At 34.5% G+C, this 18,769-nt stretch overlaps 3 protein-coding genes across 5 annotated transcripts; 2 read left to right on the top strand and 1 right to left on the bottom strand.

Annotated features, from left to right (window-relative positions):
- Positions 1–6,715: 6,715 nt before the first annotated feature.
- Positions 6,716–10,341, top strand: LOC112734823 (uncharacterized). Of its 2 annotated transcripts, none has more exons than XM_025784290.3 (3): positions 6,716–7,152; positions 7,530–8,233; positions 8,916–10,341. In XM_025784290.3, the coding sequence occupies exons 2-3, from the start codon at positions 7,544–7,546 to the stop codon at positions 10,152–10,154; spliced, it is 1,929 nt and encodes a 642-aa protein (XP_025640075.1). In that variant the 5' UTR covers positions 6,716–7,152; positions 7,530–7,543; the 3' UTR covers positions 10,155–10,341. The 2 variants fall into 2 exon arrangements, with proteins under 2 accessions (XP_025640075.1, XP_025640074.1); XM_025784289.3 differs by lacking the exon at positions 6,716–7,152 and adding an exon at positions 7,212–7,455.
- A 600-nt stretch (positions 10,342–10,941) lies between these two features.
- Positions 10,942–15,809, top strand: LOC112736112 (lysine histidine transporter 2-like). Its single transcript, XM_072233734.1, has 7 exons — positions 10,942–11,377; positions 13,388–13,771; positions 13,930–14,323; positions 14,419–14,524; positions 14,617–14,708; positions 14,836–14,904; positions 15,001–15,809. Exons 1-7 carry the CDS (start codon positions 11,223–11,225, stop codon positions 15,097–15,099), a joined length of 1,299 nt encoding a protein of 432 aa, XP_072089835.1. The 5' UTR covers positions 10,942–11,222; the 3' UTR covers positions 15,100–15,809.
- Positions 15,586–18,373, bottom strand: LOC112734824 (3-oxoacyl-[acyl-carrier-protein] reductase 4). 2 transcript variants are annotated; one of them, XM_025784293.3, is made up of 11 exons: positions 18,052–18,373; positions 17,826–17,974; positions 17,605–17,658; positions 17,233–17,313; positions 17,117–17,162; positions 16,910–17,004; positions 16,796–16,828; positions 16,335–16,469; positions 16,151–16,244; positions 15,968–16,050; positions 15,586–15,811 (listed from the first exon to the last, which is right to left on the bottom strand). In XM_025784293.3, exons 1-11 carry the CDS (start codon positions 18,218–18,220, stop codon positions 15,779–15,781), a joined length of 972 nt encoding a protein of 323 aa, XP_025640078.1. In that variant the 5' UTR covers positions 18,221–18,373; the 3' UTR covers positions 15,586–15,778. The 2 variants fall into 2 exon arrangements, with proteins under 2 accessions (XP_025640078.1, XP_025640079.1); XM_025784294.3 differs by having other exon boundaries at positions 17,826–17,971; positions 18,052–18,336.
- Positions 18,374–18,769: the final 396 nt, after the last annotated feature.

The raw sequence follows: 18,769 nt of genomic DNA on the forward strand, positions 1-18,769 counted from the left end.
AAGTTTAAAGTGTTCTATTTGAATCCAAAACGTTTTCATTTAGCATCAATTTAGTCCCACAGTGAGGTCAAAATTAAATAATTAACAAAATGTCCTACATAACAACAGTTCAAGAACAAAATCGATAATTTGGAGAACAAGTACAAGCTCCAGAGGCATAAAATCAACCATTGATACATCAATACATTTATTTATTATTTTTTATAATATAAATAAAATATTTTCTATAAAACTAAAGAAAATGATAAATAAATGTATTGATGTATCAATGGTTGATTTTGTGCCTCTAGAGCTTGTACTTGTTCTCCAGATTATCGATTTTGTTCTTGAACTGTTGTTATGTAGGACATTTTGTTAATTATTTAATTTTGACCTCACTGTGGGACTAAATTGATGCTAAATGAAAACGTTTTGGATTCAAATAGAACACTTTAAACCTTAAGGACCAAAACAGAATTACGCCCAAACCTAGGGGACCAATTTAGTACTTTATCCTAATATTAATTAATAAATTGACATTGCTTTAACTTGTATAGTACAAGGAAACCGCTATATACGCGTGGAGGTTCCAAATAATACTATCAGCAATTCAGCTTGTGTGCATATATTTTTCACAGCCTAAATAAGCAGGATAATAAAACAATCACCTTTAGGTGTGTGTTTAGATTGTCGTTTATCAAACTGGAGTTGAATGAGTCATTTTATAGAATTGATTTTGGGTAGAAGTAAGTTTGTATCAACATGATTTATGTTTGGAAAATCAGAAATTTTTCTATAGAAACATTGTCACCCGATTTAAAATTCCTCACTCAATCACCATAGATAATAGAACTCAATTTACTGCCAGTTTCAAGATAAAACACCAGTTCACGTAGGTAGAACACCCTCAAGTCAACGGATAAGCTGAAGTTGCAAACAAAATCATATTGGTTGGATTGAAGTGCCGACTACAAGATGCAAAGGGAGTATGGATAGACGAGCTTCCTCAGGTCTTATGAGCATATCGGACAACTCCCCACTCAACAACAAGAGAATCACCTTTTCGACGTGCCTACGGCATGAAAGCCATGATTCCTAGAAAAACAATTGAGGAATCTCCAAGAGTCAGATTCTACGATGAAGTAGTCAATGTCCAAGTACAAAGGGAAGAACTCGACTTCCTCCTAGAGGTCCGAGAAAAAGCTTGGATTAAAGAAAAAGCATTGAAACAAAGAATGGCTTTGAGGTACAACCAGAATATAATCAAGAGAAGCTCTACCACGAATGACCTTATACTAATATGAAATAATATTGGAATTCAGAAATCGGGCGAAGAAAAGCTGGCTGCAAACTTGAAAGGACCTTAGGAGATTGTTGAAGTCTTAGGGAAGGGTTACTACAAATTGTCCGACTTACAAGGGAAGGAGCTCCCAAGGTTGTGGCACGCGTGTAACTTAAAGCTGTACTACAGCTAAGAAACACACATTGTTTTCTGGTACATTCTTTTTCCCAACTTAGTGGTTTTTCCCGAGAAGAGTTTTCCTAAAGGGGATTTTAACGAGGCACCATAACAAAGGCTAAGGGATAATAACTCTTAGTAACAAACGTAGAGTTAATACTCAAAATGGTCCCTAAAATTTGGGCACAAACTCAATTTGGCCCCCTGAAATTTCAATTGACTCAATTTGAACCCCCAATTTTTAATAAGTTACTCACGTTAGCCCTTTTATTAATCTCTATTAACCGCAAGCTTACCTGAAACGTTAAGTGACACGTGGGTCTGACACCTAGCCATATTAAACAACATCGTTTCTTCCTTGGAGCGTATTCTCTCTTCAAACGATATTGTTTTAGCCATTTTAGGGTTAAAATTCAACAACACTTCATTGCTAATGATCAAACTACTCAAACAGGAAAACTCTTCTTCTTCTTCTTCATTCTCTCGCATGCACCATACTGTAGAAGATCAATGTCGCTGCTAGTGTAGGTCGCCGGAAAGCTCATCGCACACGTTCCCGTTTGCTAGGATGAAGAAGAAGAACCTGTGCACCACCGTTTCTCCCAAAAGGTTAGTAACACAAGCATTCTACGTTTGGGTTCAATGTTATGTTTTGTGTCTTCTCTTGGGTGGGGTTTACAGGCCATTGATTTGTGCTCTATTTGATACTCAAATAGATTGGGTGCATTGTGAAAGTAAATAGTTTTAGTTATTAATCCTCTTTTGTTAGGGTTCTTTTTTTTTAAATGACTGGTTATGATTAATGTTAACTGTGTTACAGAAAAGAAATCACATCCAAGTTAGTGAAGTCTACCACTTCTTTATGTACCAGTTTCTCCTTATAGATAATTTTAATAGCTGAGCTTTTACTGTGATTAGTGTTAACCGTCTTTTTTGACAAATAACTTGGTTAAATTTTTTGTAATGATATTTTTTTCTAAAAATATAAAATGATAAATTCATGAATGAGTAAATAGATTATGTTTGTCAATGTGATAATGCATAACTGTTAATTATAGATAGCAAAAAATTGTGTAACTGTTGTTATAGGGATCACTTTTGTATATGAATTTTTACATTTTCTGTTCTAAAAAAAGATTGCTTGGCATGTTAATGTAGAGTCAGATGATGCATGATATAAAAGGCCTTGGATGTTGAAGTTAAGTTGCTAATTGTTTGAATTATATTTGTAGATGGGTGATTTGATAACTATTGTCTATCATCACAGAGGCAGCTTTGTTACAAAGAATGATGGCAGTGTAGTTACGAAAGGGTACGGATGAATTAGCTGGACTACATGAAGATAGATTGGATGCATTTTTATCGAGGGATTACTATAAAACATTGTTGAATGTTGGTAGCTTATTCCTAGTAGACCTTTAAAGAGTGGACTGAGAGCACTTTCACATGACAAGGAATTATTAGAGATGTGCTATCTTGCAAGAATGAGCCAAGAAAGAGTCCACTTATATTTTGAGTATAGAGTTTTCCAACCCCATGATGATGAAGTACCTAAGTTAATGGAGTTTACTCCCAATGCTCATGAAGAAGACAAGGATGCACCTATCACCACACTAAATCCAATAGGAAGCCTAAATGATGTCTCAGCTACAAAACCCAATGAAAAACCAACAGTTCAGATCTAACCCGAAGCACTAGCCCAGGCCCAAGGAGATCTACCAACCTAAGCCCAACCCGAATCACCAACCCAGGCCCAACCTAATCCACCAGCCAAGCACAACTTATCTAAACCCAAGCCCACCTCAACCAATTCCACCACCACTAACATCAAACCCAAACCCAAACCCAAACTCACTACATCCAACACTACCAAGACCAACCACACGTCATCTAAATCTGCAACCAAACCCAAACCTAAGAACAAATCCTCATCATCTAAAGTCACAATCACTAAGCCTACAAATAAGCCCCAACCCAAACCCACTTCAGTTAAAACTAGGAGAAGGCCAGGAAATTTTAAGAAAAAAAAAGGAGAAAGGACACTGATGAGGAGCCTTCGAACAATAAGAAGTCTAAAATTGTAACAAAGTTAAAGAGGGTTTATAAAGAATTCACTTGTACCTACTGTGGTGTTAAAGGACACACTAAAAGAAGCTGTGCTCATAGAAAAGCTGATGATATTGCCTGTGCTCTTGCTATTGCAACAACAGCTGTTGTAGCTAAATCCAAATCCCAAGATGGAGCAAACACAAATGCACCCAATGATGCTGCGACAACTGCTGGTATACAAACTGTGGATGCTCCACAGGCTTCAGAGATTGACATCACCCAACCCACTATTTCATAGCAAAAAATTATAAAGCAGGTAACATTATATAACACATTAATTAATTACATTTATGAAAATATCATGTGTTTATTCTTAAACTATCAAATACTTCCAATTACATGTAGGTGCCTCCATCTCCACCTCCACTCACAAGGTTGGATAAGTTGCCGCATAAAAGAAGAGCAACTCTAGATGTGGACCTAATGCAAGGAGCTAGTTTTGGTACAGCGTCAAAGTTGATAGAATTTATGAAATTTGTCCCCACTCTGGGCTTCAAAGCACCAAGGAAGAAATAGAGATTAAATTATATTGTCTTTTCTGGATGAATTGATAAATATAATTCGCACTTGTGTGTTTTGAGGTTGTTTTGTTGCTGTTTTGTGGCTGAAGTTTGTGTCCGTGGTTGTTTATGTCTTTTGTCATGTCTTGTATAGGATTTTGTTTTGGAACCTTTTAAATAGCCCTTTTGTTTTGTGTCTGTAATGATGATACTCTAGACATTACTGATTTAAGATTTATTATTATAATTTATTTTGCAATTTAAAGATTTGATATATATATATATATATTAGTCTTTTGTTTATTCTTACCATTTTACTTTTACAGGTTTAGTTACAACTTTCAATTTACAGAATCATACATATTTGTAATATACTCACTGAATTTGCAAGTTTAGTCACAACTTACCATTTACAAAACAGATTTGTATTGAAAAAATATAATTGTAGTGACATTAATTTAATTTCATTCATCACTTTCCTATACCCAAGCCATAGCTAATGACTACAACTACAAACAAAACAAAAGAAAAACTCAAAATACTATTCCATACTTTTAAAATATTAATTTCAGCTTCTATTGCACTAATCCTCCAGCATACATTCATCTTCCAATGCTCAATGTTATTTTCATTTTCATGTCTCTCGGTCATGTTCTCTTCTTCCTCGTCATTTGTCTACACAAAAAGTCCACACCATCTATTTTCAGAAGTCTGTCACAACAACCACAAAATAAATTATGCATATATTACAAAAAGAAGATGTAAATTTAAGAAGAAAGCCATTCAAGAACTTACATTATAGTTTCGGCATCCAAAAAATAATCTCTCTGGATTTGCTTATGTTACAGACCAGCAAAGAACATGACGCATCCCACAACCACACCAGTGTGAAACCTTTCCAGCTCTAGTTCGATTTGGATTCTTTCCCAAACTTCCATGTGAATGAGACCTGTTGCAGCTTTTGGAATTTTGGCTGATACTCCTCATCATCTTCTCCAACACCCAAACAATGATGTCAATTTGGGAATTTGGCACTTGTTAGGATTTTATATTCATTAAAAGGGGCTAAATTGAGTCTAAAAATTTTTTTTCCATGTCAGGAAAATTTTATCAGGCCATGTAATGGGTCCACGTGTCACTTATCGTTCCAAGTAAGCGTGTCGTTAATGGAGATTAACAGAAGGGCTAACATGAGTCACTTATTAAAAATTGGAGGTTCAAATTGAGTCGATTGAAATTTCAAGGACCAAATTGAATCTGCCATCGAATTTTAGGGATCATTTTGAGTATTAACTCAACAAACATATGTCAATAATTTTTTATCAATAACAATCCATTTTCTTTTTTAAGTTTTCCATTCAAACGCACTAATTTAAGCTTGAAAAATCGCAAAAATTGCTAACCAACTTATCTGGTCGGCAAGATAAAGCGACGAGGTATAAATTAATATAAGAAGTTATGTAAGCAATTCGTAAACTGATCTCAAAAAATAAGTCGGATCAAAAAACAAAATGTAAAATTAACTTGAGAAAAGTACCGATTACACAAAGTCAGAACTCACAAAAAGAAAAACGATACTTGCATACAAAAGCCCGGCAAGGGCCGACCTACCGTGCTGACATCTTTCCAAAACTTAAGGTTATCAAAATAACTTAACAAAAGTGCTTGAAGTTGTAATAAAACGACAAAGCCACATTTTATAAACTACCACCTACCAAAGGTGGGGACAAAATTTTTAAGTAAAGAGTTCAAATTACGAGCTATTATAAAACAAATATGTTCATAAAAGATTTACAGGTCGGGCCATACACAGAAAAATTACAAAAGGTGGAGCTCAGCGCCAATGATAACATCTTCAGACCGAGCAGAAGAGGACGGGATCGATTTAGAGGGAAGAGGTTGTTCCTTAGGAGGGTATCGGTTGGTTTCATCATCCGTTTGAGTAGTTCCCTGATAAGTTCCCTCAACCTGAAGTCCTGACATTTTAAGGTCGGACATGGGAGTATCTTTATCTTCCTCAGGGGCTGGGACTATTTTTCCGTCCACTACAGTATTATCGGCCGATATGAGGAAAAGGTCAACCTCGGGAGTAAGAATTCGAAATTGAGCCTTCAGGTTTTTCACCATCTCATCTATCCCTTCAGTAACACTATTTTCTAATTCCTTATAGCCATCCCTTGCCTTAAAAAGCTCGTCCACCAAGTCAAGCATTCTCCCGAAGTCTTGGTCAAATTTTTGTTTCTATTGAATTTTTTTTATAAGATTTTTAACGAGATCACAAATGATATTACACTCTTTTTTTTAATTAATTTTTTTATTAATTTTTTTTAATAAAATTTTAATGAGATATAATTCTAAATTGACATTCAAGAGAAGTCTTGTAATATAGATGGATACCCATTTAATGATATGTGATTTTTTTATTATATGAGCGGTTTAATTTTTTAATAAATAAAAAACTCAAATTCATTAATTTAATAAAGTTTAAAAATGTGAATTTAATAGGTGTATAAATTAAAAAAAAAAGTATGAGACAAAATACATAATAATAATATATAAAACACTCCTCTCTGTCTATTATACACACACAAAAAAAAAAAAAAAAAAAAAAAAAAAAACTCGGATAGATTTGCACCTTAAACTAGGAATAAAAAATTTTGTGCACTCTGTGTTTGATCTTTTTTCCCTTATGTAACCGGCTACATGTGTGCTCCATGGTCTGCTGTTAAATGACAGAATCAAGTTTCCTCAAGTGAAAGTGAATGAAGACAAGCACCATAATGGTGGGGTCTATGATTCTTATAATAATTTATTAAAACATTATTTTGGCCTTGGTATTCACGGACCAGAGAATCATAATCTTCCTATGCCTTCCTTTTAACTTTTTCCTCCACCACCATGGATGAACAGTTGCATTGAACCTCACCCACAATTCCTTTCCTTTTGTCATCTAATGCACTATGCCAACACTTTATACTTGGTATCTTTCTGTATTTTTTTGCACTCTTTTTCCTTGCTAGCCACCAACTTCTTCATGCTATCCAGTTACGGCATCCTATAGTCCATAGTTTGGCTACCAATCTTGCACTATTCACTCTTCACAAGGTTAATCTCATACCTTTGTTCCTCTTTTTTACTCCCCTACTTTTACTTTTCGACCTACTAGCTTTTCAGCAACTTTCAATCCAAGAGAATAAGCATATATTACTAGCTTTTCAACAACTTTCAATCCAAGAGAATAACTGAATAAGCATATATTTGCTTCTCTTAGTGCTGTGTGGTTTCACTTTATTCATTTATGTTCTGTTAGGTAAGTGCCATATACTAAACATAAACAAGATAGAAAATTTGTGTTTGTGTCTCTACCCCCCATTATGCCCAGTTTTCGAGTGAATATAGAAGATTATGGTGAGTTTTGTCTGAAGATATAGAATCTTGCCTGTTCTATTCTCCAAATAAGTTTGTGTCTTTCAATGTTTTAGTTACTGGGGGTGTCATGGCTTCTCCATCATGCTTCCCTCTTCGTTGGGAGAGCACAGGAAACCAGTGGTGGTATGCAGCCCCCATTGATTGGGCTGCAGCAAATGGCCTCTATGATCTTGTTGCTGAGCTTCTCCACCTTGACACCAACCTCCTCATCAAGCTCACTTCCCTCCGTAGAATTCGCCGCCTCGAAGCCGTTTGGGATGACGAGGCTAACTTTGAAGACGTTGCAAGTTGCCGCTCCAAGGTTGCAAGGAATCTCATGCTTGAATGTGAGAACGGAAGAAGGGAACACAAGTACAACTCCCTCATCCGTGCTGGCTATGGTGGATGGCTTCTCTACACTGCAGCCTCAGCAGGGGATGTGGAATTTGTGAAGGAATTGTTGAGTAGAGACCCTTTGCTTGTTTTTGGTGAGGGAGAGTATGGTGTCACTGACATACTCTATGCTGCTGCAAGGAGCAAGAATTGTGTGGTGTTCAGGCTCTTGCTTGATTCTGCACTCTCTGGGAGTGAAGAACATCATGGTGATGGTGGTGTTTTCAAGAGAGAGATGGTGAATAGAGCAATTCATGCTGCTGCAAGAGGAGGGAATTGGGAAATGCTGAAGGAGCTTGTGGAAAATGTTTCTGAGATTTTGTGCTACAGAGATTCTCAAGGGTGTACTGTCTTGCATTCAGCAGCTGGCAGAGGCCAAGTTGAGGTGAGGCCAAACAAAATTCATGAGTTCTTCTACTTGTTTAATGTTGATCTTGGAAGAGAAATCATATGGGACATTACATATCAGATTCTTAGTGATTGTTCAAAATCTTATAATAATTTTATGGATTACTTGAATACAGTTTTCTTCATTTGACCAGCTCAGTCTGAATAACCTTTAACTGTAAAAGGGAAAAAAAAAGAAGTGAAAAGAGATGTATAATAATTCTCAAGAAGTATGCATTAAAACCTGCTCAGTATGCTTTAAGTAGCAGCATGGTCCCCATAAATTGTGGTCTATGACTCTGGACCTTTTATGTAGAAAGTAGAAACTGTCCCACCCAGTCAAAGATCTTAAAAATACAACTTTTGCAGTAAATCTAAGCACATCAAAGTGGTTAGAACTTGCTAGGAGTTTTGGGTTACATTTTGATGCTAATGTTACCATCCCTTTGGGATTATCACAAAATTTCTTACTTAGGGGAGAATGAAAAAGCATAAATCTTTTCTTGTTAGCAACATTGAACAGTGATCAGGTTCAAAGTTGATAGCGAATTGTATGATTTTTAGTGCAATGTTCTAGTGTTCTTCTAATCCCGTAGAAATTCTTGTAATATCTTTTTGCACTTGATTTGGGGTTAGAAACCAATCATCCATATAACCTTGTACTTATTTTCATGATACAGGTAGTGAGAAACTTAATTGAGTCATCTGATATTATCAACTCAACTGATGTACAAGGCAATACAGCATTACATGTGGCTTCTTACAGGGGTTACTTACCTGTGGTAGAGATTCTGGTTCAAGCATCACCCTCATTAGCATCCCTAACCAATCATTATGGAGATACTTTTCTTCACATGGCAGTGGCTGGTTTCAGAAGCCCTGGATTCCGAAGACTAGACAAGCACACTGAGCTCATGAACCAATTGATTAGTGGAAAGATTGTGGACATGCAGGACATCATAAATATCAAGAACAATGATGGAAGAACAGCTCTTCATGTAGCTGTGATTCATAACATCCAATGTGAAATAGTGGAATTACTGATGTCTATTCCATCAATTGATTTGAACGTCCGCGATGCGGATGGCATGACCCCCTTGGATCATTTGAAGCAGAGGTCACAATCAGCATCATCTGAAATCTTGATCAAGCAGTTGATTTCAGCCGGTGGCATCTCTAATTGTCAGGATTATACAGCAAGAAATACTCTTGTTACTCATCTGAAGAATCATGGCATTGTAACAAGTCCTGGCATTTCATTCAGGGTACCAGATGGTGAGATATTCTTGTACACAGGCATTGAGAAATCCTATGATGACAATTTTGATCAGGCAAGTGTGGAATCAAATTCATGGTCAAGTGGTGAACCGCATGATTACAAGCTAGCCGATTCTCCACATTGCAGCAAGTCTAGTCCTATCAACGATGCGAAAAGGCGCTTAAAGTTCCTTTTCGGGAGGCCTAGAGGAAGAGAGACTAAAAAGGCAGTATCAGAAATTCAAGATGACGATTCTGTGGCTGCTTCTTGCATCTCAAGTAAAGAGTTGGAAGACATTCCAATTCCATTAAGACAAAGATACTCAAAACTGTGTTCCCTTCCAAACAACAAGAGAACATTACCTATAATGACCAATCTCCCAAGTCCATCCAGTAGAAGTTATTTTGCTGCAGGCCTAATGCAAGGGGTAATTCAGGTAAAGCCATATGTGCCTATTGCTAATGCTGCTGCTCATTCAACTCAAAGTCTTCAAGAACATAAGGGTGTTGATATAGATTGTGGTACACGACAGTTGAACTTCAGGCAGGGTTCCTTCAATAAGAAAATGATGAATAAGTATTTTTCTTTTGGAGCACAAGAGCAGGCTTTTGAGGGTGCAAATAGCTGCACTAGGACAAATCTCAGTTCTTTAGTTACATAAATGATATTCAGCATGAATCATTTTGTCAAAAAGAATATATTCTAGCTCAAGTTGTAATCATTTATGTTTGTTGGAGCTTATGTATTGATGATATAACATGTGCTCAATGTTCAACTGTATTTGAGAAGCCAACTCCAAATATGAATAGGAATACTAATAAATGCTTCTCAAGATTTACTTGTTGAAACTTGAAAGTTAGCTTTTGTATTTATATTCCTCATAAAATTTAAACTACAAATGAAAAATATAAAAACTAGTAAGATGAACAATAATAAAAACTTAAAAAAGTAATTCATTATTTTATATAAGAGAAAAGAGATAATAAAAGGGAAGAGAATTGCATTAAAATAATGAATTGAAGTACATTTCAATATATATATTAGACATTTGTATATTTTAATATAATTATAAATAAAATATATGCATCTATATTTGTGTTGATTTTGACATACAATTATTTTATTTTTAATGATTTCTACCGTTAATATTTAATCGAATCTTCTGGTGTTTTATATGTCTACGCAAGGCATACAATTCTAGGTTGCCATTCATAATATATGAATACATAGATTCACATATTAAAAAAAAAATTAGTAAATAAATTCATATTAAAGCATTATCATTTATAGCAAACCAATTAAGCAACTAGTAGTCAAGAAGATTAAATACAAAATCAACCACCAATAAAACCATACAAGTAAAGTTTAGTTAATCAATACTAATACTTTTTTTTTTTGGGTCACCTTCAAGAAACTCGGATAAATGTGACCATAACATATCAAAAAGGATCAGAAGTATGACACTTTGATCAAAATGTACGGTAGACCAAGCAATAATAAATAACTGAGAGAGAAAATAGGTGATGGTAGCAAGAAGTAGTAGTGCATCTGTTTTTCTATGTTTAGCTTACATTATCCAACTACCAGACATACTTTGCTACGGCAGTTACAGAATAACAGAACTGAAGACCGCGTCTTTTACCCGATTATAAAGATCTGTGAACTTATCCATATTGCATACATAGCTTTACTAGTTTAGTTTGAACAAGATTTTGATTGCAAATTAGAAATGACTGACGATTCAAGAAAGTCTGCCATTGATAATTGGCTTCCTGTCACTGCTTCTAGAAATGCCAAATGGTGGTATTCTGCTTTTCACAATCTCACCGCCATGGTTGGTGCTGGTGTCCTCAGTCTTCCTTATGCCATGTCAAAGATGGGCTGGTAATAATTATGTCCTAACTATTACTCATTAAGTATGCTATCCACTAATTTTTAGTCATTAAGTGTGTATCATATTTAAGTATAAGTTCGCATTTAGTTTGTCTTCGTATAAAGTAAAACTGTTAAATAACAATTTAATCAAACATGTTAAATTATACATCGACTATCAACTTCATATGAATGCAACCACACATGAGTCTTCATCTATTTATGTAGTTACAAATGAAATATTGACCATGATATCTTTTATACATGAAAAAAATATATATTTGTTCCCAAAATAAATGTCAAGCATCTCTTGTTTATAAAATAATTAGATATTCCTAGACAGTGATGAAAATCGATGTATTAATAATGGTTGTGAAGTTCTTTCAGTAGATCTATTAGTACAAATGAAAACTGGCACATCTCACGAGAATAGATCCATCATAAATGCGTGAAATCATTAGTTGTTCACTTGTTTAGTTTGAACTTGAACTCCCATGTCTGTGTAGGTGTAGCTAAAACAAAATCGAATAAAAATGTATTTATATGAAAATAATTAAAAATAATTAGATGGTTTAATATATTTAATTAAATTATTTAATATAATACGTTTTCATCTTAAAGTTCTTTAAAAAACAAAGTACTCTTCATATCTTGCAATCTTGAATTTGATATACCTCCTCCTCATCACACTAACATAAATAAGGAAAGGGATAAAGATGCTTAAAACGTCTTTTTTTAAAGATGTATTTTAGTAATTAAAATTTAATATATAATTGATTAAATTATGTTATTTTTTTAAAATTAGATCAGATAAATTGATTTGACAAAAAAATTGGTGAATTACACCTTAAACCGATCTAAATTAATATTTTTTTATAAAAATTACTACAATATCTCTATTATAAAAAATAACTAAAATATATTTTATTATTATTGTATATATGTATAAATTTTGAGAATCCTAAATTCTAATCCTTCTCTTCTCTTTTTATCGTCGTAGAGTTATGATTTATGGTTCTCAAAATTTAAAAAAATATATATGTAATAGTAGTATTTTAGTCATTTTTTATTTTCTATAATAGAGTTATTGTAGTCATTTTTTATAAAAAAAATATTAATTTAGACCGATTCAAGATTTGGTTTACCGATTTTTCGGCCAAATCAATTTATCTGATTTAATTTTAACAAAAATAATACGATTTAATCAATTATATGTATTGAATTTTAATTATTAGAAAACATCTTTATAAAAAGACGTTTTAAGCGTCTTTATTTAAGTGGCTCCCAATAAGGAAAAAGAAGAATACTAAAAAGTCATCAAAATTTATTATTTTTAGCCATTACTTTTAGCTATTAATTCAATTTAGTAATTTAACAATATATTTTTGTCTACACTTTTAAATATTGATGGCTAATTGATGGCCAAAAATAATAAATTCTAATAAATAGAATTAGAAGAGTGCCAAGGGGCTAGCAGATTTTGTGATTTGTATCCATCAATTAACTATCATTAATATTTTTAATAGTGTAAGATTATATCTAATAGTGTGAAATTACTCATTTTTCTTTTACTAGTTAAGTGCTGACCAAATTTTAATAAAAATGATAACCCTTAGACTTTCTCATAGAGTTATTCTTATAAAAAATTATCTCAATAATAAAGATCGAAAATAATATAATTGGATAGAATTATTCTTATAAAAACTAAGAAAATTCAGCTGAATCAAATTAATATTACATTATTCTATTTTTTTAAATTATATTATTATGGATAAAAATTTCAAAAAATTACATAATAAATATCGTGAATAAATAAATATTTTAAAATTATACAAATTGAATATCTATTATCTAAACTATGTTAAGTGTACACTAAAATTGACCATCAAAATTAGCCACAAGTATAAAATACATGTTGGAATATAAATATATATTGAAAATAAATTGAACGACACATATATTTATGCATATATCTGAAGCATGGGTATAGTTTACCTTCTTAATCTTGGTGTTTGAATTTAGGGGTCCTGGCGTGGTTGCACTGCTATTGTCATGGATCATCACCTTGTTCACACTATGGCAAATGGTTGAGATGCACGAAATGGTTCCCGGCAAGAGATTTGACCGGTACCACGAGTTAGGGCAGTATGCCTTTGGTGAAAAGCTTGGCCTATACATCGTGGTTCCCCAACAGCTACTTGTTGAGGTTGGCACATGCATTGTTTATATGGTCACCGGAGGCAAATCTCTTAAGAAGTTTCATGGCAGCGTTTGTCCCACATGCAAAGACATCAGAACCTCCTATTGGATTATGATCTTTGCATCTGTCAACTTTGTACTCTGTCAATGCCCCAGCTTCAACTCTATTTCTGCTGTCTCTCTAGCTGCAGCCATCATGTCTATTGCGTAATTCAAATTCCTTTATATATCATCAATCTTCTTATAGTGATATTGTTACTCTGCTTAACATAAGACATTTTTACATCTTGACTATTATTTTTACATGAAAATGATTTCAACATCTTCATGTGAATAGTTGCTTATGTAACATTAATACATTACAGCTACTCAACTATTGCTTGGGTGGCTTCACTTATGAAGGGAGTTCAACCAAATGTGGATTATGGCTACAACGCAAAGAGCACAGCAGATGGTGTGTTCAACTTCATGACTGCCTTGGGAGATGTAGCATTCGCCTATGCAGGCCACAATGTAGTTCTGGAAATCCAAGCAACGATGCCTTCAACCGAAGAAGTGCCTTCCAAGAAACCAATGTGGAACGGAGTTATCCTTGCATACATAGGAGTGGCAATCTGCTACTTCCCTGTTGCCTTCATTGGATACTATGTATTTGGAAACTCGGTTGAAGATAACATCCTCATCACTCTTGAGCACCCTATTTGGCTCATTGCTGCTGCTAACATGTTTGTTATTGTCCATGTTGTTGGTGGCTACCAGGTGAGTTTCATTTTTCAGTTCGTTGACTTCTTGTGCTTTTTATTCAATCAGCATTCTCAGGTTCTACACTTCTACTTTGGATATGGAAACAACAGGTATTTTCTATGCCAGTGTTTGATATGATGGAAACCTTATTAGTGAAGCAGTTTAAGTTCCCCCCTTGCTTCACACTTCGATTCGTTGCCCGCACTCTATTTGTAGGTATGTGAGGTGATTGCTTATGGACCCTTTTTTTCTTAGCTTGAATTTTGAACTGCTATCTAGATTAAGTACATTTTATCCCACTGTTACAGCATTCACAATGGCAATTGCTATATGCGTCCCATTCTTTGGTTCACTTCTTGGATTTCTTGGAGGATTTGCCTTTGCCCCAACATCATACTTCGTAAGTATATAAGCAAAGCATTTATTTTTCCTTTTCACATATTATATAATCAAATCACCTACGAAAGAAGACCTAGTAGTCATCATATATTATCAAATACTTAGTGTTGCATTCTTCCTACTTGCAGCTGCCTTGCATAATATGGCTTAAAGTTTACAAACCTAAGAGATTTAGCTTGTCTTGGTTCGTAAATTGGGTATGTTAACTGACCCCTGTCAATAATCCTTGAACAGTCTCCTCTTAGTTTTAGTAATTACGCTCAGACTTTGACCTGATTTTTATTATATTTCAGACATGCATTGTGATTGGGGTACTTTTGATGACAGTATCCCCAATTGGAGCACTGAGAAACATCATCATTTCAATCCATAACTACAAGTTCTTCTCCTGAGCTATTGTTTCAAGGGTAGCACCCTCAATGATTGCTTTGTTCGAATAATCTATCAGTTGATAGCTAGGCAGCTAGCTATAGATTCTAGTTCAAATCGAGTAGGAAATATTAGAGCATGCTCGGATCTTTTACAATAGAATGTTACACCAGAATTTAAGTTAGGGTGCAAAATCTTTCATGTTTTTTAGGCCTTTAAAAATCAATTTTGTTTAGGATTCTTTACATATTTTGCCATTCGTCTACACAACACATACATGAATTCTGTACATAACATGTAGTTTCTTTGAGATTTGCAATCCATCAAGATGAAGAGTTGTCTGTCACAAGTGATTTTTCTATTTTATATGCAGACAACCATATTATTCCCACCAAGAATGCAATAATGGTACGGCATATTATTATTATTATTTTTATTATAGAAGAAGATAAGATGAGTATTCATATGCATTAGGATGAAGACTCACCAACATGTAGTAAGATGCCAAATTCATCCGAATTAGAAGCCTTTTAATAGCTAAACAAAATTGATAGGATTAAGTTACCAAGTATAACACTGGAGCAAAAATCAGCATACAATGAACTATCACCATATGAAAGAAGTTGAATTTCTGTGGCTATTGCCTATTGGTATGAACTTTAAGCGTAGAACTCAAGTTGCTAAAGGAAGCATATTACTGACTTACATCACCATGCCTCCATCAATAGTGAACACCTGCAATAGAGCAGTTCCGGTTTATAACAGCACATAAAAGATGAATGGGAAAAACATTACATGTAAATAACTTAAGTCACATAATCTACTATATATAATGGGATAGTTTATCAGACTAGTTCTATATCTAGAAAAACCACTGAGGAAATAAAGGACCTGGCCAGTGATGTAACTAGCAGAAGGATTGAGGGCCAAGAATTCCACAAGTCCAGCAACTTCTTCTGGTTGGCCATATCTCCCTGAATATAAGGTTGAAACAGAATGTTACAAAGCATTATCAACTGTTTTAAACTGTTGCTACATGTGCTTCGGGGCTAAAAATATTTTGGTCATGCTCACCTAAAGGAATTGTCTCCAGAATCTTTTTCTCAATGTCTTCGCTTAGCTTGGCAGTCATGTCAGATGCAATAAACCCTGGGGCAACTGCATTAACCTGAGGAAATGCCGGTGTTTTCAGTAAAATTCCATCAACCTATATAAAACTGCATATTAGACATCAGGCAGAAAATTATTGTAAAATTACAGTGAGGCTTCTGCTAGCATATTCCTTTGCAACTGTTTTTGTCAGGCCAATTACTCCTGCTTTTGCAGCACTATAATTGGCTTGTCCAACATTCCCAACCAAACCAACAACTGATGCAATATTGATTATCCTTCCCTGCAAAATCACCAGTGAACAGAGATATAAAAGTAGAGTGCTTTAGCAAATGCTAGCTGTAATTTTTCAAATTATAAAGACTGCAGTGGTTGACTGATAACTTTTTCCAAAATACAGCCCCCTACCAATAAAAATTAAAAACAGAAGAAAAAGAAAGAAAAACACTTCTAGCTATTTTACACAGGAATTTTAGTCAGGACTGATGATTTGATGAGGACAAAGGTCAAGTTGAAGCCCATAGGGCTGTATCCAACAACATTTCTTCCCACCATCGACAAACATATGATATGAAAAGATGTAGGGAGGAGATTGAAGTGTGATGTCACCTTCTTCTTCTTCATCATAATTTTAGCTGCTGCCTGCAAAAAATAAACCATGTCAGCTCCTCTAAAAGAGAAGTATACTTAATATAACATGTACTCAAATTCTGAACTTAATACCTGGGTGCAAAGAAAAACACCAGTGAGATTTAGATCAATAACCTCCTGCCATTGTGATTTCTTCATCCGCATCAACAAGCCATCTCGAGTAATTCCTAAAACAATGAGATAGTATTTTGAGTATGCAGTTTCATTTCTACTAGATATGAAATTTGAAATTTGTAATTATGGAAAAGAGTCCTAGAACAAGAGATTTATCTAAGTTACCTGCATTATTTACCAACACGTCAACTGTTCCCCAAGTATCAACAGCCTGCATACATTGAAGTTATGAAACAGCCAAGGTAGAATGTAAATCCAATGCTTTATAAATATTTGCTCACAGTTTTAATCATAGACTCCACATCAGCCTCATTGGAAACATCTCCACCAAATGTAAGAGCTTGTCCACCGAATTCCTGGATCTGCAAGTAATGATCAAAGAAATTACTACAGGTCAGTCAGTGAGTATAAACAGGCTGAGGTCGCAGGATACCTCAGTTTCAATATTATTGCTTGTGAATAAATATATCAAAGTAACCGCAGCACAGGATTGTCATCTCTTGTCCCAAGGATCAACTCAGACCATGACCACTATATGTGTTTAACACAAAAAAGATTCATAACATAAACATCAACAACATAAAAACATAGACAGTGCATGGTTTCAAACCGAATTACAAAATTAAACATAAATTTAGATGGAAGCCATGTACCTGCTTGGAAACCTCCTCGGCTTCCTTGGATGACCTTGCGTAGTTGACCAGCACCTGTAATAAAAAAAAACCCCCAAAATAGCTGAATTGCAGAACTGAGAGAAAGCTATGCCAATATTACATCTATGGAGGCAAGTTTGCTTGTTATATAGATATAAAAAATAAAACGAAATTTTGTACAAGATGAGATTGAGGGAAACAAACAAATGCGAATGAGTAACCTTGCAACCAGATTTACCCAAGGAGAGAGCAATTGCTCGACCGATGCCTCTAGAAGCTCCGGTGACCACTACAACGGGCGCTTCCGCATTCTGGCTAGCTGGAGTTCCTGCTTCCGCCTCAGTTGCAACCTGAGCTCTTACACCTCCTACTGTATGTGCGCGCGATGTTCATACTAATCAATTTAAGAATGAAAGAAAGTGTTAGGAAGATGATATTGATAAGTACCAGCAGTGGGAGAGGAGGATGTGTTGCAGTGTAGAGAGAGGGGGTTGAGTTTGGTTGCGTGGATTGGAACCCATTGGCGTAGGAGGTGGGTGCGGCAGTGGGCAGCAATTCCAGCTCCGGCGCCGGCAGTGTGGAGGAGGAGGGAGTTTGAACGGGCCAGGGTTGCCATCACAAGACACAGATTTGAAGAACCGTCTTGTTCTGATTTTGATTTTGTGTTTGATTTGGGAGCTCCGACCCCGAGCCTCCGTGTGACTGAGTGAGGGAGAGTGTGTACTGTGTAGCAAATAGTAGCAATTATGATTTATGACAAATAAAAAATAACCCCGTGATGGATGAATTTGGATTCTCTAAAGTTTAAATTTTATTTTTAGAGGGTAAAGTGTAATTTTTTATTATTTATTTTATAAGTGGAACTAAGAATAAATATGAGAGAAAAATTATTTAAAAATAAAAAATCACATTTTATTTTTTAAAGTACAAATTTAAAATTTAGAGGATTCAAATTTAGGATGGGTAATTGCATTTACAGAAGCTCTATCGGCAGCAGTGTTTAGTAATTTTAGATATTACTTGTTTAGTATAAATACTAAATTATTTTTAATAAATAAATTTTATTATTTTATATATATAAATTTTATAAAATAAAAAATATAAGTATCAATTATATTGATTTAAGTATGTAAATTATAATAAATATAAATATAAATATAAATAT

Source organism: Arachis hypogaea, chromosome 3, assembly GCF_003086295.3.
Source record: "Arachis hypogaea cultivar Tifrunner chromosome 3, arahy.Tifrunner.gnm2.J5K5, whole genome shotgun sequence".
NCBI lineage: Eukaryota > Viridiplantae > Streptophyta > Magnoliopsida > Fabales > Fabaceae > Arachis > Arachis hypogaea.

Coding starts and splice junctions, on each gene's coding strand:
- LOC112734823 (XM_025784289.3), top strand. CDS start 7,422: ATGCCCAGTTTTCGAGTGAATATAGAAGATTATG. Junction 7,456..7,529: donor AGTGAATATAGAAGATTATG/GTGAGTTTTGTC, acceptor TCAATGTTTTAG/TTACTGGGGGTGTCATGGCT. Junction 8,234..8,915: donor CTGGCAGAGGCCAAGTTGAG/GTGAGGCCAAAC, acceptor TTCATGATACAG/GTAGTGAGAAACTTAATTGA.
- LOC112736112 (XM_072233734.1), top strand. CDS start 11,223: ATGACTGACGATTCAAGAAAGTCTGCCATTGATAATTGGCTTCCTGTC. Junction 13,772..13,929: donor GCAGCCATCATGTCTATTGC/GTAATTCAAATT, acceptor AATACATTACAG/CTACTCAACTATTGCTTGGG. Junction 14,324..14,418: donor ATGTTGTTGGTGGCTACCAG/GTGAGTTTCATT, acceptor TGGAAACAACAG/GTATTTTCTATGCCAGTGTT.
- LOC112734824 (XM_025784293.3), bottom strand. CDS start 18,220: ATGGCAACCCTGGCCCGTTCAAACTCCCTCCTCCTCCACACTGCCGGC. Junction 17,975..18,051: donor ATCCTCCTCTCCCACTGCTG/GTACTTATCAAT, acceptor GCGCACATACAG/TAGGAGGTGTAAGAGCTCAG. Junction 17,659..17,825: donor TGGGTAAATCTGGTTGCAAG/GTTACTCATTCG, acceptor TTTTTATTACAG/GTGCTGGTCAACTACGCAAG.